At 34.6% G+C, this 9,847-nt stretch overlaps 1 protein-coding gene across 3 annotated transcripts in view; it reads left to right on the top strand.

The window, feature by feature from the left end:
* Positions 1–9,847, top strand: part of LOC145673186 (uncharacterized) — a 61,066-nt gene that overhangs the window by 29,732 nt on the left and 21,487 nt on the right. For all 3 annotated transcript variants that reach the window (XR_014128728.1, XM_081742652.1, XM_081742653.1), the window contains exons 5-7: positions 2,757–2,976; positions 7,505–7,607; positions 9,129–9,280. Coding sequence is in view for 2 of the 3 variants with exons in the window: in XM_081742652.1 (XP_081598778.1) it covers positions 2,757–2,976; positions 7,505–7,607; positions 9,129–9,280 (475 nt within the window). In the remaining variant the exon portion in view is untranslated. The remainder of the gene's footprint in view (positions 1–2,756; positions 2,977–7,504; positions 7,608–9,128; positions 9,281–9,847) is intronic.

The following is a 9,847-nucleotide window of genomic DNA, read 5'->3' as shown; positions in this document are numbered from 1 at the left end:
TATTTCATTTATTTCTGCAAATATTAGACGTAACAACATAAGCTAGTTTTAGCATGATTGGTATAAACTTATGTTCTGATAATTCATTGGCATGAACCTATGTTGTTATAAAACCGAAATTCAATATGCTTCTGTACCCACATGATGTAGTCTAACTAGTTAAGTAGCACCTTGTGCAAACTGCACTGGAGCTTCAAATTATTAAAAAAGATAGATAAATGAACATATACTTCGTTGATTGAGTCTGTAAGTTTTCCTGTACGGTTTAGGCCACTTATTCTGAGGCTTTGTTCACCAAGTTAAATCACCCACATGAAGAGGACCACACGCAACATCTTCACATTAAGGATCTACGAATTTGAGTTTTAGTCTATTATAATGGTTATATATCCCACAATTGCTTATATTACCAATTACAAAATAATTCTTGCACAGAAATTTAATGTTATTAAGTTAAATCAAGAAAGGAAGCAGCAATATACATTGGTTATGCATATTAATTGTACCTACCACTGAGTATGCTTAACTGAAGTTCACCTGTATACTTCAAGACGTTACGAAACTTTATCTGGGAAGAAACAAAATGAGACGTAAAAATATTTTTTTTTTAAACAATGTTTAATAGATATAATGTAAGTTCTTTCATTTTGTCATAATTTCAATATTTTAAACAGTTTTACAACTCATTGTTCATTCCGAGTAAGAGACTTTAACAACTTGAAACATAAAGGTGAACTTGGATGAAGAGTATAGAGTAAGAACTCTAAAAAAAATTAACACATGTTGACGAATTCAGTATAAGGCCAAGAAGATTACTGATCGTGTTATACAAACTGTTGACTAAAATTATAACTGAATTTACTTGAACTAAGGACGCATATCAAATAATAATACAGCTATATTCACCGAAACATCCAAATAGCAGTCCTGAATGTGGGGGGTCTCAATGATGATTCCTCGCTTTCTCAGTACGTATCCTTTAAAATATTTACGTTGCTTGAAGAACTACATTACTGATAACTCTTGTTCACCGTAGAAATAATGGTTATTCAAGTAATAATCCTAAAATTTCTTATTTGTAATTTCTGCTATCATTCTATTAGCTGTGAATAAACTTCGTCTCTATAGAAATGGCAATTAAGTGTTAACGAAATGTTCGTCTTAACCTTCTCTTGTTGTACATTTGTGCTGTCCTTTCATTATCGATATTCAGACTTCAAGTACAGAAATGCCGATAGCTGCCATAATCTTCAGTTACTAGTAGTACCTCGTACTTTTTAAATGAGGTGCATATTCAAATTCTTTAGAATAGGATTAAATATGATTGTCCGTGTCCCTCAGTTTCTTCCGTCCATTTTTTCAAAAGAAGCATCGAATAATTTTCATTGTTTGCTACAATGTATAATAGAGTATTTAGTGTTGTTGATATGTTGCAATTATCAAGAAATATGTCTAAATCAAAGATAATTCCATACGCTTTAGAATCAACTGCTTAACAGTAAACAGCACTTCAAAATTGAATATTTTGAGAATATTGAAGTGTTAGAGAACTGATCGGTGTTTAATAGAAGGCAGATTTACATTTACCATAACAGGGCTCCCAGCTGTCCTGTTTTCCTATTTTTTCCTATATTTTGGAAATTTGTCTATATTTGTCCTATACATGTCTTATATTTTAATCTTGTCCTTTATTTCCTATATTTTGCAGTGATCGAATTATTAGAAATACATGCCAAGGGTAGTTCTAGTGATGATTTAAATGCTACTTATTAGCAATATGCTAAATGTGTCTTAACATTTTTTCTGAGAGTGTAATCACTAATCCTTACTATTATTTTTTTTTTTTTTTAAATTTGTCTTTTCTCATCCTACCATGCTCACTTTTTTGTTTCCTATGTGCTTATTCTTTCCCAATGAAGCTTAGCTGAGGAACGTTACCATGCTCCAGTTTCTTATAACGCAAGTTGTGTTCGAATTTTTATCAGCAGTATATGCAATAGTATTAGCTAGGCATTGAGATGTGTTGGTATTCACCAACATATCCCAACGACTTCCAGTATTCCTGTATATAATATGCATGGTTCCCAGGCGTCCTGGAAAACCTGGAAATAAAAATTTGTCGTGGAAACTCCCTGGAGTAGAAAAATGGTGAAAATTGTCGAAATGTCCTGGAAATTATTTATGAACTGGAAATGTCCTGAAATTTATAACAGTTGGTAGAAGTGTATACAAAATTTGCAGAGCTGTGATGAATGAAATGCTGTTACATTATTTATTTCAGAAGAAAATACGTTGATTAAATAATTCATCGTTTAATTAGATTCAAATATTTCATTACAGAGAAATACGTTAATAATCTTTTTTCATTAGAAAGATATGAAAGAGAAATAATTTATATTTTTACGTGCATTAATTGAATTTACGTATTATTCAAAATTATGTATGAATAACGACGTGTAAAAAGTGTATGAATAACGACATGGTAGTCCTATAAATAAGAGTTTACTATTTCTTTAATTTAAATCTTGTTTCCAGTTGCCCATTGGGATGAAGGGTGGCCTTGTCTTACGATACATTTATATTTTTTTCGTGTGCTTCAGAGCATAATATTCTATTGCATAAACCAAGCTGTCCTATTTAAAAACCAAACTGTCCTATATTTTTTTCAATGTCATGCTGGGAGGCCTGCCATAATATCGATGTTTATTACTAGTAGCAAGAAAGAAGTAAATATAATGCTTTACTTTATTTAACAGCTCCATGGAAGTATTATTCGTGACCTTGCCTTCCTCCATTCATCGTGGCCTTGGGCCCGAGGCCAACAAAGCACGCTTCTGACAGCAGGAGGTGATGGTACCTGCAAAGTCTCAACCTTAGATGGTCGAGTACTACATGCCTTTCAAGCTGGTCATCAAGTAAACACAGTCTGTCCTACCCCGGAGCCATTCAACTTGGGGGCTGAGGATGGCTTTTACAGTAAGTGGTTGCTTTTCCTCTTCTAGGATTGAATATGAGGTGGGAAAGATATTAATTTACCTTTACAAGTAAACGTAATGTTATTGAATAATACTCTTGTGTGGACATTATTAGGGTGGTTTTCGCAGAATTTCACTGAACTGCTTATATTTACGTCCAGCTAACTTCTTTATTTGCAGAGCTCCCTCGTGGCTATATGTGGTATACGTGCCTTCGGTGCGGGAGATCTGGGTTCGATTCCGGTGGGAGCTTGTGTTCGAACCCCATGTTAAATTGTAGGTCCATGTCTCATCAGCCTCGCTGTTAAAAGGAATGCTAAACTCCAACCAATCTTCATTTGCTTAATAGTGTACTTCTAATAGTAGAAATATTAAATGAGTAATAGTAATGTAGTAAGTATCAAATTTGGGAAGAGAAGTATTTAATGCACTAATGATTTCAGCGAACACTGATACCATTTGTATTTTCCACAAGTATTCAATGTTGCCATACCTAAAATTTATAATCATATAAATTCTTCTGATATCTCAGTACCAAACTATCTCTGCGGAAATTTTTATCAAAGATTCGGTTACTTATTATGTAACCCCATTGTCTGTCTAGGCTACCTTTGTATAAATTCAATTTAGGGACCTTTGTCCTGATAAATTATGATTCATGTACTAATCTTTCCATTTACGAGATCGTTCCATGTAATATTTTACCTTCTTTGATGGAATGTGTGGATTTACCTAAATATTTTAACAATCCTGAAACTGCTTGATTTATATTTTTGGGTGTTCTTTATTCCTTGTGTTAATATTTCTTTTTGCTATCCCTATGTATGTATTGCAATCAGACCTCTATACGCCCGAATTTACCTTACTATCCATATAATAATTCTTATAGTCTATTTTAAAAAAAGTTCTAATGATTTTTTTTTTTTAAAGATTTGAATGCTTTTTTTTTTTTTTTTTTCTATTTTTTGCAATCTGAACGAAAGTTCTGTAAATGGGTGTTGTACAGTGTAATTCTGAGAAACCAGTCTGACGATGTCCACAGAAAAATAGTTTGAGGATGAAATACAGCGGAGTGTACGTAAAACTATGCATTCAAGATAAACAACAATTTTATTGTTCATTTTTATGTAGGTGCGTAAATATACATCCTCAAACGTAATGTTGTTTGAAAAAATGTAATATATACGATAAAACTGTATATAATACCATCCTGTATGTAGTAAAAGTATCGCATAACACTGAAAATGGTTAACAGTAATCACTTTCATTAAAACTCTTCATCACATAGAGAAGGGAAGAAATGAGGGAAAAAATAACGACGTAAAGCTTCGAGTTGGGCCCCATATTGGAGTACAGAGTGACGTGATTATGTTGTCAGTTTGAAAGTAAAGTTTAGTGGAGAAAGATAAAGCTAATGGAGCAGGTAAAAATTATTAATTATAAATAAATAAATTTATATACATACAATGGTTTTCACAGTGATTTTTACGGTAATAAATCATCCCATTACCGTGAAAACTCTATCAATAATTAACTTTATGATGGAGAAATACCGTGTACGTGGGTTTTCTCGAAGTTCTCCAGTTTCCTTCCACTTTGTTCATTCCACCACTTCATTCATTTCACGTCATCACCGTCTCCTTTAGCCTCACCGGCATAACCGTGGGACGTAAAACTTAAAGATTTCATTTAATTTCTGTCAACGATTAAAAATGTATTGAAATACTTTTGACCACTTCCACGAGTTTCGTTAGGCAGATCGTAATAGTTGTAAATTATCCCGCCAGGTGACGGTTTGTCAAGTTGTAAGATTATTTCCTGTAGTGCAGATAAAGCATTTTAAGTCCTATAATTTTATATTAGACGACTTGCTGTTGTGAGTGCTTAAGGGAGTTTTGTACAAAATTTTGTGAAGAATTACCATCAAAGAACTCCATTCGCTCGGTGAACTGCAAAAGCGCTGCAATTTGAACTGTTGATGTAAACCTGCTGAAACGGGACTGGATGGAATCGGATTACCGAATTGATTTATGCCGGGTAATAAAGAAACTCAGAGTGAGTCTTGATGAGTTACTTATTATACTTTCTACCACTAAAACTTGGATAGTTATATTACTTCCATGTAAAAGTGTGTACTTTTCTCTTTAGGAGCGAAAGTTTCGAGAACGCTGGGACACGTGTCAGCTTATTTTTAATAGAAATATATTTCGAATTTCATCTAGGGGCTAGTGTGATACTCCATTCCCCACATACATTTTGAACCTTTTCTACTCCCGAAGAACATTCAGTTTAATGAAAGTGGCGTTATAAGACGTTATAAACCGACGGCTGGAAAACAGTGTATTCGTAAAAATTAATTTCAAGTAATAGCCGTTTTTATGTGATGATACAGACGACGTCGATTTGAATGTGTGGGGAAAAGTTGATTCAAATTACTACCCCTTCTCATAAAATTAACTACGATTTACTTATTATTGTATAGCGAAAACAGTTCAAAAGCGCATATTTTATTTTGAGATTTTTTATCTTTCTCCGAACTTAACCAACTTAGTAATAATCGCTGTAGTTGTATTTTATCATCAACCATATTGAGTAATATTTTATTTATTTATTTATTTTTATTATTATTATTATTATTATTATTATTATTATTATTATTATTATTATTATTATTATTATTATTATTATTATTATTATTATTATTATTAGTAATTGCTGAAATGAAGCAATTACAAAATATTTGAGATTATATTATGTTAGCATGGTATTAGATCAATATTACATGAATTTATTTGTAAATATACTCTTTTATTCACAGCATCTAATATTGAATGTACTAAAAATGAGAGTCATAATTCTTGCAATATTTCCTCAACCTAAGCAGCATGTATACGCGTTGATTGATCATAAGTACAGGATCAAACGGACGCAAGAAGTAGTGTGGAAAGTGGACTATTTGAAACGAAAACCGCTCACCACTCCTCACAATTGTCAGTATTTTCAGTCAGTTTTTAGTGCGAGTGACGATAAATGCTCAACAGTGTCTGATTCGTGGACTGTTGTGTGAGTTCGATCTCGGGCATAGCGCTGCAGCAGCAACCCAAAATATTTGTCATGCGAAGGGAGAAAATGCAGTGAACCAGAGCACAGCAACTCGTTGGTTGCAGAAATTTCGGTGCAGGTTGCTTAAAAATGAGTTGATTGATTTTAGGTTTTAGCGTCCCTTTCAGCAGCGAGCCTATATGAGACGTGGACCTACTGATTAACGTGGAATCCGAACCACATGAGCTCCCGCCGTGAATTGCGTAAAAATGTCGAAGATCAGCAAAGGCCCGGCCGCCCAAGAATGACATGAAGTCATACGATGCGCCATTGGGTAAAATCTGTGTCCAGCAGACACATTGTTTCTTAAATCAACTCGGCATGTCTCAGTCCATTCTACTGCATCACCTTCACGTACTCGGGTGCCACATGAGCTGACCTCAGCTCAGGTCCAGAGTAGAGTGGATGTGTGCAGATAAGTACTGCAAAATCCACGTGATGTGCGTTTCCTGAAACGGGTTGTCACATGCAACGAAAGATGTGTGTTTTTTTCGAAATCCAAATATGCAAGAGAGCATATTCCAAATCCGGTTGAACAAGGGTCAACTTCCGTTTAAACATGGCGTTTCGAGCATAAAGTCATGCTCTGTGTGTGGTATAAGTACGAGGGTGTAATTCACTTCGAATTAGTTCCTAATGGTCGTATTATCAATGTCGACCTTTATTCTGAATAGTAGGAGCAGATGTATATAGCACTACGCCAGAAATAACCTGCATGGGCGAATCAGAAGCACGTCCTGCTGCAACAGAATTAAAAAAAAAAAAAATAATCAAAAAACAAACAAACAAAAATTTGACAGCATCGACCTGATGCCACACCCGATATTCTTCAGATTACTACCTCTTTCGATCCATGGCGTACTTCCTGAAATCACAAAGCTTGAATAACCAGCAGGAAGTAGAAACAGCAGCGACTGACTTGGTATCTACGTGGAATTGAGAATCTTGCAGAAAGGTGGTTGCAGACAGTCCAACATTGAGGGCTATACTTTGAATATTAATTTGCTTTCATTGTACTGTAATAAATACAGGTATGTTGTGTAATGGATATTGTAAGACTTTTTGACTCGTCCCTGTATTAACTGTAATGTTTCGGTGCTCACTAACACCTTTCTCAGCAAACTTCGGCAACTCACGTGCAATTCATCTCACTTCTTAGAATTTTATCTTGCCCTATGTCATGTCCAATGTAAACCATGAAGAGGTTCAAAGAACTGCAGACGAAGGTATCTGAAAACACCGAAACTGTGTAGATAGTAGTACACTAAATATTAGACGCAGGAATTAAAACTGGATGTTTACAGTATTATAGTCGTGTGTCAGTTCGTATCCTTAAATAATTATCATATATATTATTGCATTTTTCATCATCATACTCGGTATGAAAGTGAAGGAAGAGAGATTCTTATTTGCTCATTTATCAACAGGTGTAATAATGACTGGAGGAGACATGATATCAGCTTATGTACCAGATACTGGTATTCAGGAACATCTTAAGGAACACAAAGATATGCCAATATGGAAACTCAGGTAAGAATTTTCATTACTCTGATTGTAGTAATATGTATAAGTCTCGCGTATTTATGCGTTCAATTATTCTGCTTTATTTATATGTGGATACAAGAATAAGTGTTCTTTTATTTAAAAATGTTAAAATCTTCAGTTGTCGTCTTAATTACTACAAATGAAAAGATAAGGCTTTACTCACAAGGAACGGACATGAACGGTCATATCCGGACATCCGAATGAGGGAAAAGCTTTTATACCAATACACTCTTTCCCCTTATACCTGTTCTGTCTATCAATACAAAACTTGGTACACACTTTCTTATCTCCTATGGTATTTTTCGAGATACATTTAGATTGTATGCTTTTACCCGGGGCCACTCCATAGGGGACCAGAGTTGATAGGGAATTTTCCCGACATTCTTCCAATATTCCCTGTTCAGGTACGGTATGGCCCGCAATACATAGCACCTCTGGAAGGCTTGTTTCATGCTGAAGAGAATGAACTATAAATCATGACTTTCCAATGAACAGTGTTGATGCAATAGCTATTTCAGTGCTAGTCGACGATTTCCTTTATACTAACAGGGTTAATTTGGCCCCACGGACTTAATCCGTTGTCCATGGCACCTAATTTTTTGTGCATGAACATATCTTTGTTATGTATATCGAATGGACTAGGTTTGATTCAGATGTCCGGATGACATGTTCATGTCCGTTCCTTGTCAGTAAGAACAACCTAAACCTTTATATCCAGTATGCCTATCCATTCACGTGACATTTTCAGCCTTTGCTGTACTTTTAGCTCAGATCCTTCCATTTTCAAGTAACGTGTTATGCCTACACAGTGTTCACATTCTTAAAAGAAATCACCTTCACAATCTGCCAGGATGTACCTCATGCTTCGTACTTAAATGTCGTGTCCGAATTTGAGACACCCACTTCTTCACCGTCGCATGTCTCATACCGTTGCTACTATTGTGTCAAAAATTTCCTTCGCAGACATTCCTTGTACTACGAACAGAAACTTCATCAGTATGACACTCTTTTCATGTGAAATCCGTATTGGGTGAACATCTTTTTCATTTCAGACATGAGATAAAAGGATAGCAAAAACGTTAAAACTTGGAAATTCGTCACACGATCCACCGTAAATATCCTAAATCATAACATCATTGATAAAATAATTACCAAACGAGTGAGGGATGTACACTTATTTTGACTTCCGAAAATATTTTCAGTAGAAAAAATATAGTGGCACTTTAAGTTAGTCATAACATATACTTAAGAAAAATGTGCCAGAATGTTTCTATATTTCATTATATTAATTTAGTTGCTGGAAATCAGGGCATAGGTAAGAAAAGAAAATGAGTACATACATTCAAAATTCTTAGAAAACTTTCCCAAATACTGGAATAATCTTACAGACTTCTTTAAGTAGTGTTTCAAATTCTTTAGGTAAATATGTTATCTTTTCACATAGAAGCTACTGGTGAAAGTGCAGTTAAGTTTGTTTTAACCTTTCATATATATTGTTATTTCCAGGTATACTTCAAATGGTAGTCTGCTTTATTCAGTATGTGATGATGGAGTTCTAAGAAGATACCGTCGTTATCCTGATCATCATGAATACTTAGGTGAAGTCTTCCAGCACAAGGGTGATATTCAGGATTTGGATATTTCACCGTATGACGAATGTATCCTTTTTAATGTTTTTGAGCTACAATAGTTAAAGAAATAACTTAATATCTTTAGGCAATCGTGGAGAATCGACAGTAGTGTTCACAGTCAACGACATAGAAAACAATATCTTGACTCTGTATTATACACACGATTTTTTTTTTTTTTTTTCATCATCATTTTTGTGCCAAAGTAAGAGTGCATACGATATTGAAAATATGTACAATGTGTCCTGTTGAAAGTATACCAATAAGAAATTAAAATATCGTAGCAACCAATGGGATAGTCCGGTTTTGTTGTATTGTAAGAGAAAATCATCGTGTTTTTATCGCTAGCACAAGATAATTACTATATTCATCTCAATAAATATCTACGTACATTTTTTGGTTGCTCGACAAACATCAAGACGGTACTCTGTCCCCATCCAGGTGTTGTGTAACATTTCAGTTGTCACGGATCCATACGCAGCGATAATTCTTTGCCGTAGATCATCTAACCCTTGCACTAGTTTTCGGTACACAAATCTTGATCTACCCAACAGAAAAAATAGTCTAGAGGTCAAGTCGGATGACCTGGTGGCTCAT

This window comes from Thermobia domestica, chromosome 16 (assembly GCF_964235325.1).
Source record: "Thermobia domestica chromosome 16, izTheDome1.hap1.1, whole genome shotgun sequence".
Lineage (NCBI taxonomy): Eukaryota > Metazoa > Arthropoda > Insecta > Zygentoma > Lepismatidae > Thermobia > Thermobia domestica.
Note: the sequence above shows the minus strand (reverse complement) of the source record. Positions and strands in the feature narration are given on the sequence as shown.